The 24,475-nt window shown below is 39.7% G+C and overlaps 1 protein-coding gene across 2 annotated transcripts in view; it reads right to left on the bottom strand.

Moving 5' to 3' along the window:
- PLPP1 (phospholipid phosphatase 1) overlaps positions 1 to 24,475 on the bottom strand; it is a 114,902-nt gene that overhangs the window by 5,183 nt on the left and 85,244 nt on the right. For both annotated transcript variants that reach the window (XM_079703249.1, XM_079703250.1), the window contains exon 4: positions 7,502 to 7,559. In XM_079703249.1, coding sequence (XP_079559375.1) covers positions 7,502 to 7,559 — 58 coding nt within the window. The remainder of the gene's footprint in view (positions 1 to 7,501; positions 7,560 to 24,475) is intronic.

Here is a 24,475-nt window from a genome sequence, read left to right as displayed (position 1 = left end):
GGCCCGCGTACCGCCAAAAAAAAAAAAAAAAAACCCAGTTAATGTCCTCCTTTTTGTGTGTTTAACCAAAATCCTGTTTTATTTTTAAATTTGAATTTCTGTGACTCAAATGATAGACAGTTTTACTTTATAAAAAGGTACGTTTCGAAAAGGAAAACAGGCTTTTTGTACACCTGGGTTCAAACAAGGAGAAAAACTTAGAAAAATAAAATCCCACATCAGAACAAACATACTAAATGTCCACTGAAGGCACCATTACAAGAGAACTGTGGCACTAGGCATGAGATTTACTTCTATGACTTTTTTTCTGCAACCAGTACAAGGGTGTGAGCCCCTAAGCCGAATGACTCACCTATCATTCTCTCAGGCCCATTCTAACATTCTTCTCTGAACATGCTTCGCTTTGGCCTAGCTAACTAACTGACTTGCCCAGTGGGTATTTCACTGGGGGAAGGGGGTGCTGCTTGATGAGAGATTCTAGCCTCTGGATCCCTCCCAATCCTAACATCCAACTTTCTGGTGAAGGAAAAAGCTCCAAAATAGAAAGTTCACAACTAGAAATAAAAGACAAGGTGGAAACAGCAGAACAAAAGCAATGACCTGCAGCACTTCACTGAGGTGCTTCCCAGAAGCAAAAGCTTCACACTGATAGTACAGGATTCATGAAGCCCCAGTGCAGGGCAGCAAAGGGACAAAGGATGGAAACAAATGCAGCTGGCGAGTTTCGTTACCATGGCAATCCACAAAGCTCCAGTCAGCAGTGGAAGACTTGTAGACATAGAGGCAGGTAGAAAAGAGGGCCTAATCCAGGGATTTACACTGAGCTAGATTTGCAGTGGTAACTAAATTTTTAAGAGGGGAAGCAAAGGGAATTAACACAAGGGTGAGCCAAGGAGAGAATGGATGGGGGAGAATCCCCAGTTAGGTGTCCAGTCTTTGCTCACGTATAAAGGACTACACCTCCTATGCCTACCTCCCCCACAAATTTGAACACTGTCCTGAAATATTTAAGAGAACAGTCATGTTTATAAAAGGAACACATGAGCCTGCCTGGTGGCATCCCTGCTCTAACATACAGGAAAATGCAACAGGCCTTGGATTTCCAGGAGACACAAGTTGGGAAATGAAAAAGAGTTAACAGGAAAGACAAAGATACAGCATATACTTCACTAATCTTTACACTCCTCCCTCCCCCCATTTTCATCTATTAAAAGGAGGAGGATAGACAAATACCACAGGAGGATGTGATAGGGAGAGGGCGTTAACCTCAAGGCCCCAAAGGAGACTGCAGTGAGGTCTGTCTATCCCTCCCTGTCTTGAACCTGACCAGTGAGTCAAATCAAGGGCTCAGAGCAAATCAGTTACAACCACTGACTGCAGAGCCCAGTTTCAGAAAGCAGAAACTAGTCTGAAGAGAATTAGCCTTGCGACTCGACCAATATCCTCCAAGGAACACTCTCACTGAAACCAGGCCTCACCACTGGCCTTTGTGAAAAGGAAGGTTTCAGGGGTAGTTTTCGCCTCCAAAATGAGCAAATGCCACCCTTCCAGGTAGGGCTTCTGGTCAGGAAAACCCCATGTAAATCTTACGGCTCAATGCAGGATAGTGTCCAATCTCTCTTAGCAAAGTAAAACCTACTGAAAATGGGTTGAAAATAAGCTACTATGCCTGACATTTTTAAAGAAAGAAAAGCTGCTTAGCTGGGATATTACTAGAGATTCATAAAGGCAATGTTCTTATTCTTTCGGGCAAGAAGGACAGGAGTCAATTTGCTCAAAATAACTAGATATTCAAGCCCAGAGAGGAGCGTTGTAGGAAGAAGCTCCACCATGCAGGCAGCAAATGCTTCACTGCCAAGTGCAGAGAGGCCTCCCCCAAAACACAGGGAAGCTAACACTTGTGGGTCACTTTATGAAGAGCCTCACAATATGGGTCACAAGGACGACGTCAGAATAAACAGTGAGGACTTCCCAGTGCACAGGACCACGCTGGAAAAAAGAAGCTGTACACATTTTTCCTTTTGTGTAAAAAATTACACTTTTTTAAAAAGTAAGGAAACTCAATGTCTAGGACAATACGTAAACATTCTTCCATTATTTTATTATCACTGAAGAGTAGGATGTCACCTTTCTTTTGTTGTCTAAAACTTCTGAAGAAAAATACATTTAGCTTCCATTAAAGGATCTAGTTGTACAACCTCATTTTTAAAATTTGATTGTTGAACAAGGTATTTTTTGAAGCTGGTTTATTTTTATTTTGCCTTTCCGAGACTGACCTTGTAACACTTAACCATAAAATGCTATTGCCTCATAAAGTCTCTTAATACAGGCATACCTTGGAGATATTGTGGGTTTGGCTTCAGACCACTGCAGTAGAGTGAATATCGTAATAAAGAGAGTCACATGAATTTTCTGGTTTCCCAGTGCATATACAAGTTATGTTTATGCTATACTGTACAGTCCATTAAGTGTGCAATAGCATTTTGTCTAAAAAATAGTACATACCTTAACTTAAAAATACTTTATTGCTAAAAAAATGCTAACAATCATCTGAGCCTTCAGCGAGTTGTAGTATTTTTGCAACAGTAATATCAAAGATCACTGATCACAGATCACCATAACAGATATAACAGTAATAATGAAAAGTCTGAAATATTTTGAGAATTACCAAAATGTGACACAGAGACATGAAGTGAGCAAATGCTATTGGAAAAATGGTACCCATAGACTTGCTTGGTGCAGGGCTGCCACAAATCTTCAATTTACAAAGAACGTACTATCTGTGAAGTGTGATGAAGTGAAGCACAATAAAATAAGGTATGGCTGTACTTTATTCTTAAAATAAGACGGTTTCCGGCTTCCCTGGTGGTGCAGTGGTTAAGAATCCACCTGCCAATGCAGGGGACATGGGTTCAAGCCCTGGTCCAGGAAGATCCCACATGCCGCGGAGCAACTAAGCCTGTGCACCACAACTACTGGGCCTGCGCTCTAGAGCCCACGAGCCACAACTACTGAAGCCTGCACACCACAACTACTGAAGCCCGCATGCCTAGAGCCCGTGCTCCGCAACAAGAGAAGCCACCGCGATGAGAAGCCCGTGCACTGCAAAGAAGAGTAGCCCCCACTCGCCGCAACTAGAGAAAGCCCATGCACAGCAATGAAGACCCAATGCAGCCAAAAATAAGTAAATAAAATAAATAACATTTTAAAAATCATATAAAAAAATAGAGGGTTCCCCCCCCATTTTCAACCACAGTCAAGGGATTATTTTCACATTTTTAAAGGACTATTTAAAAAAAAGAATATGTGACTGAGATTGCACCTGGCTTACAAAGCCTAAATATTATCTGACCTGTGACTGAAAAACTCTGCTAACCCCTGAATTAGACTAGCAACAGCATGCTCAACACAAAGAAATATACCTTGGTCTACTTTTTTTGAAACATTGCTTCTAATACCAAGCCAGGCACATTGCATTGTTCCACCTTCATCTGATGAGAGACCTGGCCAGGAGAGCACTGCAAGGCAGGCCTCAGTTTATTCTTCTCTAGACTTTAATTTTACCATCTTTAGGGATTCACAGAGTTCCTAAATTTAAATCTCAAATCCTACCTTAATATTAGGTAGGATTCATGTAGTTTATGGGCCATTTGCCCAATGCTCACATTAATTCACAGTTTGAGAAACATCTTCATGAAATATCAACAGTGCTAGGTAGTGTATGGTCAATGCCAGATGAGGGACTGTACAAATGCTGAGGAAAGTAGATGGTGTCAGAGGGTCTGAGTAAGACAGAGATGGGGGCAAGGCCCAGATACAAGGCATTCTGTGGCAGGGAGGGAAGCCAAGCTGAAGCACTGACACTGAGACGTACTTGGGCTCCTGTTGTAGTGTTTTATATAGAAATTTCATAACAGGCAGTGATATAAACACTCTGGGGTTACAGCCTCAATATGACAGTGCTGGGAAAAGTACTTTAGTGTATTCCTTACTGTACTGAAAAAAGGACAGTCTCATCCCATTCCTCTTTTCCTGAACAATCAAGTAAATTTGGAATCTTTGGCATGTGGCCAAACTCCAGGGGAGTGACTAAGCACATCAACTGGCTACGTGCAACCCTACCCTGCGCTGCTGCCAACCTAGGTGGTTTTCACAGGTCTAACTCCAGGCACTATAAAGTGTGCAGGGCTCGGCTCCCTGCCTGAGGAGAACAATGGTCAGGTATTTTCTTTAAGAGACATTTTTAACCAGAAGTTAACTTCTGGGTGTCAGGAATTGACAGGGAAGTTCTGCCTATCAAAGATTGTCCTCAGAGAGGATTTAAATGACTACATCTCCCCCCGAATCTGGGACTGACGCATGATGCCAAGATGCCTAGGGGAGAGAGGCGAGCCATTGCCTAAGGAATTTGGGGCGGGGGCGTAGTGGCTAAGTGTGGTATATAAATGTGAACGCTGGAAGGCAAGGAGACATCTGTGTGTTCAGCGGCTGAAATAAAAGCTGGAGCCTACATCCACATCAACTAAATATTTCCACTGCTCCGAGTCAGTGAAACGCAGTGCATGGCTGCTCTGGTCTGCTTGCTTCTCCAGAAATTTCTTGGTCTATGACAAACCTATTTGAGCTTTTTCTTTTGCGTTATACCTTTACATCTAAATAGCTGATACTGACCCAACCACCGAATACAGAGTTGAGGTAATCTGCCCTCTGCTTACAGCCCTAATTTGCCTCCTCGTTTGCTCCTGGGTGTCCACAGAGTGGGCTGGCCATCGAGGCCCTCTATAATTTCATCCTCTATACGTTAATTTCATATTTCACAAAAGAGCTCAGTAAAAGTTTCTATTTGAGCGAATATACAGATATTTTAAGAAGGGTCAAAGGAGCAAAGAAGAAGAGCAAAAATAAATATAAGGCATGGAGTATGATACAGCTGAGAATATTCTTTGAAATTAAAAACAATGAGTGGCGGGCTTCCCTGGTGGCACAGTGGTTAAGACTCCGCCTGCCAATGCAGGGGACACGGGTTCGATCCCTGGTCCGGGAAGATCCCACATGCCGCAGAGCAACTAAGCCCATGCACCACAACTACTGAGCCTGCGCTCTAGAGCCTGCGAGCCACAACTACTGAGCCCGCGTACCACAACTACTGAGACTGCATGCCGCAACTACTGAAGCCCGCGTGCCTAGAGCCCATGTTCCACAACAAGAGAAGCCACAATGAGAAGCCCACGCACCCCAATGAAGAGTAGCCCCCGCTCACCACAGAGAAAAGCCCACGCGCAGCAACAAAGACCCAAATCAGCCAAAAAAATATAATAATAAAATAAATAAATTTACAATAAAATAAATAAATTTATTTTAAAAAAACGGTGTCACCGTTTATATGTCACCATTTTATTTTCAGAGATCTGCATCACCTGACCTTCTTCGAAATAACTGGACTAGGGTCCAGCTCAAGTAGTCAACAAAGCAAGGGAGCCTGATTAACAAGAGATTCCCAGAGAGCTTGTAGACCTTAGCAGCCTCCTCCCAAGGCCCCTATTTCCCCATCTGTGAAACGGTGGCAACCATCCCTCCTCTCCTACTTCATGGGAGCTTTCAGAAGGAGTCAAAACTTAAGAGTAGTGTAAATGCAAATCGTCATCAATATCAACCAAACCTCAGATTCTTAGTTCTCTCTCATAAAGAGGGACTTAAAGATACTGACACACAGGGGAGGGAATAACAAACCACAAAAGTAGCCCTGGTGATGTCTGGCTCTGGGGCAGACAAACATTCAAAAGCCGTTCAGTGTAGTCACAAACTTTGCTTTGGGAAAAGTTCTCAGGATATATTAATAGCTCTAGCCATTGCTAGCCTTCCCCTTCTGCCCCACTCCCCATGTCCTGTTGAAAGAGAAAAAAATATGGTGGCTCCCTTTAGAAAACATGGTAATTATTCCTAGAAAGATAAATGAACAGAGATTGCTAGAACAGTATTTGCTGTTACTACCGTCAAATAAGTCACATTTCCCATGGCACATTTTCAGAAACATTTGGGAGACTATTTTAAAAAGGAAGCTCTAAATTCTGCTGAATTGGTACCCTGTTGCTTCCTCACAAAATTAACATAAGATGAAAGCCTTGCAATTTGCAGAAATGTTGAAGAAGCCAAAAATTAGCTCTACTGAAAAGGTTTTGAAGTTTGGGTTTGAATTTTATATAACACATCTGCAATTTTTACATTTTATAAATTTTACGTTCTTTCACTTTTTGGAATTTTTTTTTTCAAATAAAAGGAAGATTTGGTAAAACTGATGTTAAATTCTCTCTAAATGAAACCAAATAACTCCCAGCAGCCTACTCTTAACAATACACATCATGAATCTTTAATCCATGTCATGCATTTAATATCATATAGCACTTAACGTGATCAGAGGGGGAAGGGGAATGGGGAACAGCAAATTTACACGCACAACTGTATAAAAGATCCACTTACGAAGAAACAAGACAAAAATTACAGCTCATCTGTAAGGTAGAGAACTTCTCCTCTCCCTTCTTTTCCCACCAAATTTTGATAATTTTATACATACAGAGAGACACACGGACACAGAAGACATTATAAAAAATAAAAGTCAATTAAATTGACGTTTAAAGACCCCTTGTGTGTGCCCTAAAGCCTGGTCTTCCACTAACTACTCTCACTACACACTTCCTCTCTAGTTTGATATGCAAAATATGGGTGCCAGTCTTCTCTAACTCTTCGCTGTTGACTCTGTATAATGCAGGTGCAATTAGATTCGCCATCGGGAGACTGTATAGATGACAAGCTCCTGAAGCAGCAACTGGCTCTCCCTGAAGTTAGAACCTTTCTAGTCCCATGGAAAGCAGTCTGGGAAATGGTTCACAAAGTGGAAGGAAAATAAAACCTGCTCAAATAGGAGCAACAACAGCTGCCTTCACGTGCAATAAACGCCAGGGCTCTCGTCAGGGTGAGGTCGTTAGGGGCAGCAGCCACCTTGGCCTGTATTTCAGAGCAGTGACCTGCTGGGATTACACAGAAGCTGTTTGCATGTTCCAGAAAACCTCTTCAGAAAATATGTCCCAAAGTAAGGGGACACGTCACCTAATTCTTAGCACCAGGCTTGCAGACTTGATGGTTATCTGTTTAGGCCTCTACCATTGTCAGAAAAGTGACAAGTGTCCTCCACCACTTGTCTGCTTCAAGAGTAAAGACTCCCTATTATCCTGAAGGTTCCCAATTTGCAGCTTGCTATACAACGCGCCTGCCTGCTTCCTCTAAATGAAGGACAAAAGCTGTTTCAAACAATTGTAACTGGCTTTGGCAGGAGCACAGGCATCCATTTCTCCTCTGAACTAGTGCAGCCAGCAATGGCTTACAGCTGACTGAGAAGTGAAGCCGATGAGAATGTCGGAGGGGTCTCACAGGGGAGGACACCAAAGCTGAACACATAAAGTGCAGGCAGCACGTATGCCACCATCAACAGACACAAAGTACTTACTGCCACGAACACCATGCAGTACATGGAGAACGAAGAGTGGCCCGAGTAAAAGGACAATCTAGAAGAGAAAGAAAAGAAACATTAATTTTCTCTCCTAGAAACCAAGATTTTTTTTTTTTTTTTTTTTTTTTTGCGGTACGCGGGCCTCTCACTGTTGTGGCCTCTCCCATTGCGGAGCACAGGCTCCGGACGCGCAGGCTCAGCGGCCATGGCTCACGGGCCCAGCCACTCTGCGGCATGTGGGATCCTCCCGGACCGGGGCACGAACCCGCGTCCCCTGTATCGGCAGGCGGACTCTCAAGCACTGCGCCACCAGGGAAGCCCAAAGGATATTTTTTATTTCATAAATCTCCTTACCTCCCCAGTGTACACAGCTCCCTCTCCTTACCTTCAGAAATCAGAAGGGTGGGGCAGGGGGCAGTTAAGTAGTCCTAGGAGGGCCTGAGGTCCGACGTCTACTCAGCATCATTTTATTGATACTTTTAGGATGGGTAATGAGTCACTGAGAACAAACTTGCCAAGCATTTCTGAAGTAGTACATGACAAGCTATAACTGGCATAAATGGCCTGACTTTATTACATAAAGACTTCTGAGACCATGATTTAAGTTTTATTTTCCACTTGAAGGGTTTGTCCCTGAACAGCAGTAATGAATACCTCCTTTGGAACACTCACAAAGTTGGCTACTTTTTAAGAAATAAATTCAAAAATTTTAAAGTGTTATTTTAGCATCTTGCCTTAGATTTCCCACCAGATTAAGTGCTTTTGTTTGACATTTATTTTCACACTGTGCACTGATAGTCCTGTACCTGATGAGCCAGCTCTTTCATTATTATAGTCTATAAACATCTAGGTATCATCTTTCTACCTAAAAATGACAGCATGCTTACAAAACTTAATTCTATTGCACTTAAGAACAAAACCAAGAGGAACCAGGTTCTTAAGTATCTTACTTATTACACCCTACTTGGTTCAAAAGGAATTTGGTTCCCCTGATTCAGAGAGGAGAAAAGACTCCTAAAACACGTATCAGAAAGTCATGTGTGTACGTCTGGCAACTGAGAGTAAGCAGGAGAGTGGAGATTTCCTACGCAGATACTGATGATGACTCCACCAAGAATTATGATAGTCTTTTTTATAATCAGATACATTCCTAAGAAAGAGAATATTCCAACTTCCTGGGCCAAACAGGATTTACGTAATGAAACTTGATCATTATCCTGGGTTTAATCTACGTAAAACAAGAAAAATAAATCACTTTTAGCCTTCCCAACTACTTGGCTATTGAAAGATCAATACAAATCCTTGTTTTAAATCAGATAATTTGAGCAGAGTTCTGTACATTTTATGGCTAGTTTCAGTAAGTTATATTGAAGAGCCTAAAGTTAATAAAAGCCGATTTCAAGGATTGTCAAATCCCATCAAGACAACATGACCATGATCACAGAAATGTTCTCAAAGCCAAGCAAGTTAAAAGTTTCACTGAAACTCCATGTTCAGAGTATTCACTGTAGATTGTGCCACAAAAATCATAAAAACCAAACTCATGTAATGGCTTCGAACACCTCTAATTCATTCACAGGGTGATTTCATTAGTTGAAAACAAAATGGTTTTAGTTGTTTATTCTGAATATGTAAACAGATATTTTATCCAGTTTAAGATCAGCCAAAGAAGTCTGGCTCTGACTTCGACAGACAGGGATTAAAAACATAAAGGGAGAGCTTAGAGACTCAGTCTCTAAGTCTTCACCCACAGTAAGTTATCAAACACATCATGGTAACATTGGCTTTTATTTCCATTCAAAAGAAAACAATAAAACACCAAAAACATGAATTCAAATTATTTTCATATTCCATACAAATCTCTTTATTGATGTCTCTAGGAGATACAGCTTTTAAGGGCATTTTATTATGTCCATAATTCTCAAATGAACAAACAATTGTGTGGATACTTTAATAAAATCCAAAGAGTAGTCAAAATGCAGATTGTTTTCATCACAGTGACCTCAACTGAAAAGTTTAAGATTTTGGCCCTGGTCTAAGAAACCTGCTCTGTTCTTAAGATTTTAACCAATCCTAGACTACCATCTCACTTCACTATAGCCACTCTGATGAAAGTAATACATACAGTAACAATTTAAGCTAGCTTTCCATCAAAGCTTATGAAAGACTATTCAAAAAGAAAATTTACAGAGATAAAAATATATTCAGAAATGCAGCTGTTTGCACTAACTCTGGGGCATGGTCTAGTAAACAATGAGCAAGTAGACTGGTCTTGACTATGTAACTTGCTGGGAATGGGATTCTGTTCCAAATAGCAAACTTAAGATGACTTTTTTTCTTAACATTTGTCAGCCAGGGCATCCCCTTCTCCTGGGAGAACTCATTAAACCTGGTCTGAACCCCAAAATCGTAGCCTTAAGAGTGTTCACAGCCATCCGCCCACCCCAACCCACCAGAGTCTGAGTTCCTACTCCTCAATTCACCATAACATCGACATCAGCATTCAGCCTTACAAACTGCAAAGACAACCAAATCCAGCTTTTATCAGTCATCAGAAGCAATCACCTCACACCAAGTGCTTCTTAATTTTTAATGGCATTTACTAAGCATCCTGGGGCTCACGGGGAGGTTAAATCACAAGTAACCTCCTAGCCACCTCACTGCTCTCCTGCCACCACCTGACTTTCCTTCCTTTCCTCTTCCCAACTCACAAAACAGTAGAAAACACCTTTAGTTATTCTTTTAGTTGAAAATGTCTTTATTTTGCATTAAGTCTTGAATGATGATACCTTGAATTCTAGGTTGATGATTTTTTTCTCATCACTTTGAAGATATCATCATACTATCTTCTGGTAACATGTGAGCCATATGTCTTTCTGAGTTATATGTCTTTTCTCTGTAATTGCTTCCTCTACCCCCAAAGTCTTCAATATTCTGCAGTTTTGTTATCATGTCTCTAAGTGTGACTTTCCTTTTATTTATCTGATTTAGTATCCGTTGGCTTCCTATGGCTGAGGATTTGGATACTTCACCAGTTTTGGATAGATAGGTCTCAGTAATTTTATCTTTGAACTGTGTATCCTCCATCCTATGATCATTTTTCTGAGATTCTGATTCAACATGTTAGACATTTCATTCTATCCTTCCACATCTCTTAACCTTTATTTTCTATTTTTAATCTTGGTCTCCTCAGGTCTATCTTCCCTCCCTTTCACTGTGTCTAATCTGTTTAATCAATCTGTTTTTTAAATTTTAATTACCATGTATGTATCATTTATAGAAGATCTCTTTGGATCTTTTGCAAATCTGTCTAGTGAATTTTGATTCTCTTGATCCTACATCATATTCTCAGTCTCTTCTTAATTTACTTCTATACAGCAAATATGTTGATTTTATATTCTATAGGGTAATTCTAATATCTGCAATCTTTGAGAGTTTATGTAGTTTGTTTTATCTGCTGACTCTCACTTAGAATAGATTATATGTTCATTTATATTAGAGTATGAGCTCATATTCTTGGGACTCTGCCTGCAGGGAAGCTTAAGAGTCCTTGCTTTAAAGAGAATTCTTCCAGAAATATGTGTTCTCTTCTGCTGGATTCACTATCAATCCACTTCAAACTTCTCCTTTTTTTTTTTCTTTAAGCCACACAGATAGTATGAATTCTGTCCTCAGAAGAGTACAAGTATGATATTATGATTAAGAATTCTTTTTGATGGTTCCTCCTGGGAGGATGTTGCCCTTTGAGAGTCCTTATATTATCCACGGGCCTTCCATTTGTCTTTTTATACTGCTCTGGCCTCAGCCTTTATCTCCTGTGCCCCATGTTCAGAGACTATCAAAACTCAGGCTCTAGGCTACCAGGAATTGGCAGGTACTTTCAGGGCACACATCAAATCTACAGCATTAACTGACCCCAGCCTCATAAAAATGCCTTTACTCTCCCACCAGCTCAGCTACTTGTTTAAAAGATTTGTATGTATTTTAAGATTTATGTATATTTTAATATATAATACAAAACATGTGCATATGTATATGCGTGCTATATCATCTAGCATGTTTAGTTGAACTGTATCAGTAAGCATTTCTAATCCTCCATATTGCCAGAAATAGAAGCAATCTTTTTTTTTAAACATCTTTATTGGAGTATAATTGCTTTACAGTGTTGTGTTAGTTTCTACTGTATAACAAAGTGAATCAGCTGTACATATACATATATCCCCATATCCCCTCCCTCTTGCGTCTCCCTCCCACCCTCCCCATCCCACCCCTCTAGGTGGTCACAAAGCACTGAGCTGATCTCCCTGTGCTATGCGGCTGCTTCCCACTAGCTATCTACCTTACATTTGGTAGTGTGTATAAGTCCATGCCACTCTCTCACTTCATCCCAGCTTACCCTTCCCCCTCCCCGTGTCCTCAAGTCCATTCTCTACGTCTGCGTCTTTAGAAGCAATCTTTTTTTAAACAAGACTTAGAACTAATAAAATGTTATCTAAAATAAACTGCTCTACTAGGAGACACAATAGTTTGGCAAAAACAGTTTGTTTTTAACTATAAAGTGGCCAGCACTCACAAATGTTTCCAATTATTACTATTCCACCAGTTCACTGGGTATGCCAAAGTGGCTCTGTTGCAAATTAGGAGAACTTCCTTTTTTCTCCTAAAATTCATCCTAAAATTGCTTCCTAAAGCATTCTAAAGCAGAAAGGTTGTCAAAAGACTGTTAATGGTTACAAGCTATTGAGTACCTTCTATGTTCAGGTACTTAATACCCAGAATTTCCACTCTTTACAAAAACCCCCATAATAGGAACTGTCAATCCTATTTTACACATAGAGAAAACGGAACCTCCCAGAGGTTCAGCAACTAGCTCAAAAAGTCACATCACTTTGAGGTTTAAATCTGACTCTTCCCAGCTCTTCCCCACCATACCATGATTCCATCCCTGTGAATGCCAGGCAAGCCCAGCATCAATGTTAATCCTGCCATCTCCAGGAAGGGAGCGCCCATCAGAAAGAACAGGAGTCACTGCTTATACATGGCAACGTGTGTGAAGTAAATATATGAAGAAGAACTTAGATGATCTGTGACAAAATAAATGTCATCTATGTGCAAATAATCATCTTAAGAGAATACTAATTTGTTCTTTGTATGCTATAAAGACCAAATAAAAGGAAGTCAAATTGCAAAATGAGGCATTTTCTCCAAATGTTATTTCCTGATTATAAAGTTTACATAACAGCAAATTAACTTGAAGGACATGTTAAATTTCCCTTCTGTGATAACCTTTAAACATGGACTGATCCTGTAAAAGAGTTAAAATATGTCCCACACAACTGTACATAGGAGGAATGACCCTTAGTGAACAATTTCCCCATATTCATCCTACTTTATTTCAAAAGGATTTGTAAAACCAATAACTGTTACTAAATGCTTAAGCAATGAGATATCAAGTTATTATCTTAAAAAAAACTCACATCTAAGATACTTGGGGACTCAAGTAGGCTATAAAATGGGACAAATTAGTACTTTCATACTCAATTGATACAAGCACACACTTCTAAGAGGGTGGTCTGGCAACATCTATCTAAATGTATCTATCTATATGTAATTCCACTTCAAGGCATCAAGGCATCCTAGAGAAACACAGCACCAGCACAAAGATGTTTGCTGCAACACTGCTGGCAACTCAAGGACCCAAGAGATGATTCTATCACTGTTTTTCTGAATACTACAAATCAGCTAAAAGGAATTAAGTAACTCTATGTGAACTGACAAAAAATTATCTCCAGGATATATTTTTAAATGTCATTTATGTAAACCACATAAAACTATATTTCACATTTAATGTAAAAATACATAGAAAACAACAGAAAGGATACACAAACTGTTAACAGTGGCTCTGGGGAAAACTACCAAATGGGGATTAAAAAAAACTTTCACATTTTACAGTAATGGTATTAGAAACACAACCTGTTATTATAGGGATAATATATATATATGAAAATATTTTAAATGGTAATCAAAGTGTCTTCAATATGCTTGCTATAAATTTCCTACAAACCCTTCCCCACTACACACACACACACACACACACACACACACACCCCACCCCAAACTCCTCTTGCTGAGCAATAGTTTCCCTGAGAGCTTCTCTGCCAAGCGTGCTACTACTTGGAGTACAAAAGCAGCTCCCCGGGACTTCCCTGGTGGCGCAGTGGTTAAGAATCCATACCTGCCAATGCAGGGGACACGGGTTCGAGCCCTGGCCCGGGAAGATCCCACATGCCTCGGAGCAACTAAGCCTGTGCGCCACAACTACTGAGCCCACGTGCCGCAACTACTGAAGCCCGTGTGCCGAGAGCCCGTGCTCCACAACAAAAGAAGCCACAATAATGAGAAGCCCATGCACCGCAACGAGGAATAGCCCCCGCTCACCACAACTTGAGAAAGCCCACGCAAAGCAATGAAGACCCAACGCAGCCAAAAATCAACCAATCAATAAATAAAATTTAAAAAAATAAACTTTGTCCCTATTTAAAAAACAAAAACAAAAGCAGCTCCCTACCTATAAGTTCATGCCCTGAACCCAGCAGTGACTCAGGCCCTAGAAGCCCGTTTTCACATCTTTCAATGAAATGTTGGACATTTATGTGTATTTTTAAATATCACAAATTGTGTTTCCAATAAAAAAAATGCACATAATTTAAAACCACTGAAATTCAGTATATTAACTCTGGTTATTACAAGTAACAGAGCCAATACACATGTTAGTTTAATACTGAGTGTCTGAAGAAGGAAGATTTTTTAAAGAGATCAGACTGTCTAGAAATACAAGAACTGCAGAGTATCTCTGCTCTAAAGGATACAGAGACAAAGACAAAGGTAATAAATGGTGGAGGAACATAAGATGATCCCAACCAATTTAATTTAAATAAAATACAACAAAAATAATGTAAATTCACCTTATATCCTTGAACCACCCAGAGATTGAAAACTTATTTAATCAGCAGCAAAAACCCTGTCATACATTACCCTGTCATACATTCCTTGAATTATTTTTACCATGATTTTATTATATTTATATATAAAGCTATGCCACATTATATGGGGTCAATTTTAACCAAGCCACTTTATACATAAAAGTAATATGCCTATCTGAAATAAGTCACGTTACTGTTCAATTTTACTCATTAATATTAAAGCATCAAACACCACTGCATAGCCACTAACATCAGTTAATCATATACCAAACAATCAAATATCCGCAGATATTAGATCATGAACCTTAAGGGAGAGAAGCCAGCAGGACCACGGAAAATGAAAAAAAGGAGAAAAAAAGTAAGAGACAATTGGTACATGCATAGGGTGTTTCTAACTCTTGATTTAATGAACCATTTGATGACTAAAAACAAATGATCATGTGTCTTGTGTCTAGGGAAGAATCTTGCAAAAAGCAGGAATCTGGAAAGTAGGAAGTTGCTGAGAACCTTCAGATAAAGGAAAGCAGAACTGTGTGTGTCTTGAAAATCAGGTGACGGGAAGAAATGGTCCCAAATTCTCATCAGGGAAACTGTGTGACTCTAACAACAGATGAGGAGAGAGTAGGTATGACAAAGGGTAAAACATGAATAGATGCACTAACTAGGGGAAGAAAGGTCACAAGTTTCCTTTGGCATGGGGGAAAATTCATGACCTGGTGCAGAAAGACTCAAATCACCTAAGCCACCTTATCTAAGCCAGTTAAAAAGGAAACAAGCGGCAAGCGGTAGATTAAACAAAGGACACAGTATGAAGTATTCGATGCGGCAACTAATAATACCTTGCCTACCAACCTTTTGAAAACACGTTGAACAAGGAGACTACTTGCTAAAAGGGAAAAGATTTCAGAGTAAGACAGAAGGAAGGACAGTTCTAAATCACCTTCAAAGTTGTTTATCTTTTTTAAGAGGCAGGATTGCTAGCTAGGGGCAAGATGGAGAGATTTTTAGTTTAAGCCCTCCCCCAAAAAGACAACACCAAGGCCAAGAAAGCCTATTAGCACCTAGCTAGTACGCTCCACTTCCAACCCTAACGTGGAACATGAAATCACCACCAACCCTTGGGCACCAGGGTCAAGAAGGATGAGGCTCAAGACATCAATAAAACTGTCTTTAGAACTGCACCAATGCAGAACTTTAGATCTGAGCTGAAGCAGACACTGCCAGGGGCAAGAGAAGAGACAAAGGCCCACATAGATGTAAAACTATTAGAGCCCAACAGGAAGCTGGCCAGACAGGTCACTCTTGGTTCCTTTCAGATTAGACCAGATTACATCAGTAGAGATCATGCTACAGGACTAGCAGAGTGCCACTTAGAGAAACCTTTCTACATGATGGAGAAAAGCAGAAAAGTCACATTTCCTTTAGTATCTCAACTCCTTCTGCTGTTAAATTATATCGATTCCTACTAAAATTACCCATTTTAGTGTATATTTAGATTAGAATTAAGTGGAGGAAAGCTAAATATTTTTTACAAGTATAAAAACAGAGTTACTCTCCTGTTTCAAACCCTTCATGAGCACAAACTGCTGAATAACAGACCCTTCACAAGCCCCACCAATCTCTCATCTGCTACCAAACTACTTACATTTCCCAACACACACCATGTTTCACACTCTCTGAGCTTATTCGTCCCTCTGCCTGGCCTGGGCTTCCCACTTTTCTTTAATAATTATATAAGAGCCACTGTTTCCTCCAAGAAACCTTTCTTGAACAGCTAGGTTGAAGTTACTGCTCTTTCTTTCTCCACAAAGGAGAGATCATCAGCACTCAATGAACACATCTGTCTTAGCACCAACCTTCTTACAGTAAAATCATCTATAACTGTACTCTCTTCCTCCAATATATCAGATGGGTAGGGGTGGAACAAGACTTTTTAAATAGGAACTTCTGTATTTTTTTATTACATAAGATATGTTCATTATAAAAATTCAGAAGGTACAGCTAAACAAAAGAAAAATTGCTGGTAAACTCCCATCCTCCCTGGCTGAGATCACATCTTAATTCATCTTGTATCCCTAACACCCAACATCATTATCACGCACAGGGTAGGTGCTCAATTTATTTTTTTAAGCTAAAGTAGAACCTAATCTCTTGAATAATCATTTAATTATCCCAGAAAATATTACACTCTTACACTTTTCATAGTTTAAACATTACATGCAAATCCACCTTTTCTGCCCATCCCCCCACCACCCACAAGAAGTACACCTCAGCAATCTTGTGTTTTGTTAGTTGTACTGAACAAAATGCATAAAATAAAACTAAGGAAAATATGTTATCTTTGCGTGATAATTTCATCATGTAATTAAATGCTATGCTTAGCTTAGTCTATGCCAATAAATTGTAGCAAGCCACATACGATAAATTATCGGATTTTAACAGCATTGCCCTCTGCTGTGTTTCCCCTCACAGTGGTTAGGAATTCTGACTTTATCATCAAAGTTCAGGGGAATTAGGAGTTTCAATGTCAAAATGTTACGAGCTTAAACATACAGTACCTAATGCATGTTTCCCAACACATCTGGCAAACATTTTAATAACGTGTGTAAAATGTCCAGAAACCTTTTTTACTTTACGATCAAAAGCAATCAGATTAGTAGAGCAGATGATATCCACAACGATGAAGTGACAGATATATTCTGTTGCAAATAAAAAACAATTTAAGTTTTTTAAAAGCATTCTCAAAGCAAATGTAAGTGGCCAAAACCCAAAGCAAAACAACAAGGGCTGACAAATAAGGAGAAAGGTTTTACGTATTGTCTGAATGCTACTTTCCATTGCCTCTATGAAGCATGTTCTCAATTCTGAAAAGATGCATTTCTATCCTTCAATAAAACAAAATCCTGAAAACTCCCCAACTTCTTCGTAGTTTCCAAACGTTACCTGAGAAGCAAAACATTGCAGCTGCAATAGATTACATAAGAAAAAAGAAAAGAGAACGTTAGCCAAGTACATACATGTTAAGCTCATTTATTATATAAATGAATAGTAATGTTATTAGATAATGTCATCTAGTGTCTTCCCAAACCTCACTCTCCCAAAAGAGGAGCATTAAAAATCCCATAGCAACACAAGCTTTTTCTGTCTGCTTACTCAATAGAGAACAGCATCACAAGAAAGTCAAGATCGAGGCACCTAGAAGTCATTACGTTACTGACCAGTAACCTGTTAGGAAATCAGCTGGCCCAGGTGAGGCTAGTGCCATTTTGGTACAGCAAAGTCACAAGACAGAGCAGGGCTTGCTCCTCAAACTAATGTACGGAGATCTTGTTCAAAATGGAGAGTTTATGGGTAGGGCCAATGCTGGGATGCAAGACTCTGCATGTCTAACAAGCTCCCAGGTGATACCCAGGCTGCTGATCAGAGCAGAGAACCACACTTTCAATAGCAAAGGGAGAGAAATGAGAAGAAAAGTAATTTTGACCTCAAGTAGGAATACACTCAGGATTAAGTCAACAGTTTGGGTACTTTTTGAAGATAGTCACATCCAAGGGAATGATGATGCTTTTCCTGTTTTCCATCTTCTCTTTTTATCACAAAACCTACTTAAAACAGAAAAATACTGTGTTTTATTTAAAAATCACTCTAATGCAGATTTCAATTCTTTGAATATGTAGCTAATAAAACCCATACGTTAGGCTTGTTTTGCTGTTCACAAATTCAACTTACTTCCTACCTCTCAATAAAAATATTTATTTGCTATTAGACGAAAATAGCTAAGGGTATTGTTCACATTTATTTTGAATGAAAACTTACACTTTACCACTTGATCCATGGGGTTTATCATTATATTTTAATCTGGAAAAAGTACTCACTAATATATCTATGAAACTTTTCTTTTCATATTTCAAAGGTGGCAATGTGGAATTCAAGAGTTCTAAGGAGAAGGTACAAAGCATCAATATGAAATAATCAGCTGATGACATGTTAATATGATTTAGTAGCCTTTTAACATTTAATATAAAGCACTGGTTGATTTATTAAAACCCAAGGATATGTGTCATCTTAATATATCCATTGCAAGACCTACATTCTAATTCAAAAACTGAGAAGAAAATCCAAGGGGTAATTCAAAAAGCTGATGGATTTGTTCATAATTAATTATCTAAACAAGCATTTAAAAGGGGAGGAGGGGAATAGAATGAAATGTCAAACATCTAAAACTTTTTTTTTTTTTTTTTTAGTTTCTGCTTTATAACAAAGTGAATCAGTCATACATATACATCTGTTCCCACATCCCCTCCCTCATGCATCTCCCTCCCTCCCACCCTCCCCATCCCACCCCTCCAGGCGGTCACAAAGCACCGAGCTGATCTCCCTGTGCTCTGCGGCTGCTTCCCACTATCTATCTACCTTACGTTTGGTAGTGTATATATGTCCATGCCTCTCTTTCCCTTTGTCACAGCTTCCCCTTCCCCTTCCCCATATCCTCAAGTCCATTCTCAAGTAGGTCTGTGTCTTTATTCCCGTTTTACCCCTAGGTTCTTCATGACATTTTTTTTTTTTTAATTCCATATATATGTGTTAGCATACGGTATTTGTCTTTCTCTTTCTGACTTACTTCACTCTGTATGACAGACTCTAGGTCTATCCACCTCATTACAAATAGCTCAGTTTCGTTTCTTTTTATGGCTGAGTAATATTCCATTGTATATATGTGCCACATCTTCTTTATCCATTCATCCGATGATGGACACTTAGGTTGTTTCCAGCTCCGGGCTATTGTGAATAGAGCTGCAATGAACATTTTGGTACATGTCTCTTTTTGAATTATGGTTTTCTCAGGGTATATGCCTAGTAGTGGGATTGCTGGGTCATATGGTAGTTCTATTTTTAGTTTTTTAAGGAACCTCCATACTGTTCTCCATAGTGGCTGTACCAATTCACATTCCCACCAGCAGTGCAAGAGTGTTCCCTTTTCTCCACGCCCTCTCCAGCATTTATTGTTTCTAGATTTCTTGATGATGGCCATTCTGACTGGTGTGAGATGATATCTCATTGTAGTTTTGATTTGCATTTCTCTAATGATTAATGATGTTGAGCATTCTTTCATGTGTTTGTTGGCAGTCTGTATATCTTCTTTGGAGAAATGCCTATTTAAGTCTTCTGCCCATTTTTGGATTGGGTTGTCAAACATCTAAAACTTAAAGAGTATTGCTAGTCTGGTGCATGCTGGGGAAAGGATGTTTGATTGTTTTTAAAATAAATTATGGTATACAAATATTTACCAATAAATAGTGGCAGGGAGTCACAGAAAGTGAAGAAAGTCTCTTTCATATCTTTGCAAACTTGCACCTCAGCCAAAACAGAGTCACACGTAGACTCAACTCATTCCGCCTCTCAGGAAAAAGAATGAGGCATCAAGTTAAATCTAAGGGGGAAAAAATCCTTTGCTTTTATTTCCACATTAAAACAGATAAAATTATATGGAATGCATGAATGCAACACAAGCTAAATCAGAAGTTTACATAAAAATTAGGTATCATGTTGTACAACTACATTTTCATTTTCTAATCAAAGAGGAAATGTTTCCTTAGCTTTAAACGCCCCAGACTGCCTTTATAATTTAACAAAACCCCAAAAATCAAACAGGTCATACTGAAACTAAGTCTAATAAAACACTGCTTGTATACTTTTTTTTTTTTTTTTGCGGTACGCGGGCCTCTCACTGTTGTGGCCTCTCCCATTGCGGAGCACAGGCTCCAGACACGCAGGCTCAGCGGCCATGGCTCACGGGCCCAGCTGCTCCACGGCATGTGGGATCTTCCCGGACCGGGGCACGAACCCGTGTCCCCTGCATTGGCAGGCGGACTCTCAACCGCTGCGCCACCAGGGAAGCCCTGCTTGTATACTCTTAAGTCTCCAGCCTTTAATCATGTTGCTCCCTGGACCTGAGATATATTCCATCCCAATTCTACACATTCAAACCTTACTCATCCTCCAAAATGCCTCCTCTACTAGAAGTAGTATTACCACCCTCTGATTTCATGTAGCATTTTATCTTCACTCCTTTAAGGCATGTATCACTTTCTATCATCCACACAATCTCTGAACATGTCTTAGCTCCTACGTAGCGGGCACCACAAGAGCAACAGGCACACCTTGGTAGCTTTTACACTAACTAGGACTTAGGAGTAATAGGTATTAGTTGAATTCCAGTAACTTCCTGGAATACGCTGAAGCAGTGGTTCTCATATCAGCAGCCAAAGCACCATCTGGGAACACTTTTTTTAGAAATGCAAAGTCTTGAGCCCCACCCCAGACCCACTGAATCAGAAACTCTGAGGGTGAGGCCAGCAATCTGTTATTTTAACAAACTGTCCACATGATTCCAATGTGGCTAAATGTGAGAAACACAGGGGCAAAAAGAGTCAGGGTGGTATGGGGGTGAAGAAGCAGTCACAGCTACAACCTGAACTGTCAGGTACTGCTTGCTATTCAGAACAGAGGAGGTGGAAAGAGGTGCTGGCCTTGAAGTCACCTTCTATTAAATACACTAATACTAATGCTCTTAGAGTGAAGGATCTTTTAAAATCATCCTCTTTCATTCTATACATTGATATTTCCATACAGATATGACTAAAAAGAAGGTTGTTTAGTTTACTGATACATACATGCCTGAGAAATACAGATCAGCCTGAACAAATGAATCTTTTTGAAGGCATAAAGGCTTATCCAGTGATGTTTTATAATTAGGCTACACAGGAGAAGCCATTCTCTCAAAGTATAAAGCAGGTTTTACCAGGTACTTAGTACCACAGCCAGTAAGTCTAGTTACAATGGTTTTTCACTATTACAGAAGGCACACCCTCAGACTTCAGCTTTATTTACCTGCATGTGGGCTGCATTACAAAAAGAAAAGGAGTGACTTCCCTGAGGGCACAGTGGTTAAGAATCCACCTGCCAATGCAGGGGACTGGGTTCCAGCCCCGGTCCGGGAAGATCCCACATGCCTCGGAGCAACTAAGCCCGTGTGCCACAACTACTGAGCCTGCGCGCCTAGAGCTCGTGCTCCACAACAAGAGAAGCCACTGCAGTGAGAAGCCCGCGCAGCACAAAGAAGAGTAGCCCCTGCTCACTGCAACTAGAGAAAGCCCGCGTGCAGCAACAAAGACCCAACGCAGCCATAAATAAATAAATAAATAGAGAAAAGGAAAATTATTTCTCCCACGCGACCAAACATATTGCAATTAAACATCGAAGCTATATAAGCTGCCATAATCCAAACAGAACCAACTTTGAATATCTGATTCACAAAGCCAGAGATCAGTCACTAGGAATTGATCAGGAACACTGAGTTTATTCTTAAATAAATATAATTTAAATAAAAGCCAGAAAAAAAGTAAATCTCTCAAAGAAGCCAATAGTTTCTATACTGTATTATCATAAACAGACCAGCTCACTGTGCACAATCTTAAATTCACCCTACAGGGTGAATATCAGCTCTCACAGCCTGAGACGTCATGCGAGGTCATGGTCCCATATACAGGTGATATAAAGCAGTGGTTCTCAAAGTGTGGTCCCAAGATCAACACAGCAGCAGCATCCGGGAACTTGCCAGAAATACAAATTTTCAGACCCTACCCCAAACCTTCTGAATCAAACACTTGGAGATGAAGCCCCAGAAATCTGTTTTAACAAACCTTCCAGGTGATTCTAATGAACCACTAATGTGTGAGAGCCACTAATTCTCTAAAGAGAATCTCAACCTCCGAAGGGAGCTACAGGTCTGAACTATCTGGAATCGTCAGTAATTTTTTTTCAAAAACTGAGAGCAATGCTATTCTCATTGGCACAAGCAATGGCAGCTGGAAGTCCTACTGTTACAGTTATAAGCCCCTTTTATTTCATAGTAAATTCAAGGGTATTGATTTTAAACAATGAATAGGACTCTCTGGATATTACAATTATTCCATTCTAGTCCATTATGTTCTCACTTCTATGTTAGGACCCAATGGTCACCACAAATGAAGCCCAGTAAAAGTCCTGCAACATCAGTGATATCAGGTGGCACAAAAGTGTACACATGCGCAAGAAGGGAGGAGGGAGAAAGAGACAAAGAAATAAGAGAACAAATGGGGAAAAAATCAAGACCAAAAACCAAAGTTGCAAGAGGGTACTCTCATCCTAAGATGTAACTCTGACTCATTTATCGTCAACAAAAATGACTCATTCTGGGTGCCTATGTTCTCTTCTTTCCGTCAAACATTATAATTTGATAATTAAAAACTTACAGGGAGCAGGCTGTGGAGATAAATAAAAGAGCAGATTACACCATACTCCTAATAAACTTAGAGACAATTCTAGACTGAAATGTTTTTGCATTATTGGCATCCTGACTTTAAAATTCAAGAGAAAAGGAATAGGACAGTCTGTATCCAACCAAACTATTTAAAATTCAAGAGAAAAGGAATAGGAAAGTCTGTATCCAACCAAACTATGCTCCACAATAGAACAGCAACACAAAGCCACAGTTATGTACCGATGTTATACAGCTCTGAAACCAGCTCTGAAACCAGCAACAACTAATTCATTCTGGAAACAGTGATGGAAATCACATTTTTCTCATAAGATACAGTCTTCTTAAAATTTCATTTCTATGTTTGATTTTCCTTTATCCTTGTTACAGAACCCCAAAACTTACTAACGGATGTTCTTCTTTGAAAACTATAGATAATAATTATTTGCGGGACTTCCCTGGTGGCGCAGTGGTTAAGAATTGCCTGCCAATGCAGGGGACATGGATTCGAGCCCTGGTCCAGGAAGATCTCACATGCCGCGGAGCAACTAATCCCGTGTGCCACAACTACTGAGTCTGCGCTCTAGAGTCCATGGGCCACAACTACTGAGGCCACGGGCCACTACTACTGAAGTCTGTGTGCCTAGAGCCCAGGCTCCGCAACAAGAGAAGCCACCACAATGAGAAGCCCGCGCATTGCAACAAAGAGTAGCCCCCGCTTGCCACAACTAGAGAAAGTCCGCGTGCAGCAACGAAGACCCAACACAGCCAACAATAAATAAATAAATAAACAAACAAATAAATAAAAAGAAAAAAGAGTGACGGGAAGTCTCTGAAGGGTTTAAAAAATAAAAAAATAATTATTTGCAATATACATAGCTTTGCAATTTGAGTTATCCAGATATTCATACTGCTTTGGAAGAGATTGTTTTCCTGACCCTTACATAGGACTTTAAGTGGAAAACTGCTTGTGGGTTGATGTAGAAATGTGAAATGATGATGGGTAAAAAACCCAAGTTTACTTAAGTCAAAAATACAATGAGAGTCATAGTACACGTTGGCCAATTTGGGTACACTAGGAAGAGATAGAGAGGATGACACATATGGACTGAAAAATGTAATTCTTTTAATAACATTTTAACTAAATTATATTACTTCAAATTTTGTCCAAATGGCTTGTATAAGAAAGAAAAATCTCTCAATAAGACAGGTCACAAAAAAAGTTTGAGTTAAGATTTATGTACCTGAACCAGAAAAACAATACATGTGTAAAGAATTTGTGTCCTTTAAGGAGCATTTACAAAAACATTTTCTGGAGTTTAGGTAAACACTCATCACCATAGTGACTTTCTTAAATTCCCTGGCTGAGAGAAAACATTCGAGTTTTCCTGTCTATTTTCTGTTGGTTAATGTAGGAAACATATTCTTAAAGACACAGGCATAGTGCTTGATGAAAAAGTACTGAACTAAGACTAGAATGGTGAAACCTATAAAGAAGCTCAACAAACTCTGAGCAGTACAAATATAAAGACAGAACCATAGCTAGACACATCACAGTAAAATTAACATAAGCAGTATGAGAGAAAATAATACATCACATAAAGGGGAACAAGAATACAACTAACAGATTATTTCTCATCAGAAACGACAGAAACCAGAAGACTGTGCAAAGACATATTCCAAAATTTG

Source organism: Hyperoodon ampullatus (assembly GCF_949752795.1).
Source record: "Hyperoodon ampullatus genome assembly, chromosome: 4".
Classification (NCBI taxonomy): domain Eukaryota; kingdom Metazoa; phylum Chordata; class Mammalia; order Artiodactyla; family Ziphiidae; genus Hyperoodon; species Hyperoodon ampullatus.
The sequence above is the reverse complement of the archived record's forward strand: the minus strand, read 5'-3'. Positions and strand labels throughout refer to the sequence as shown.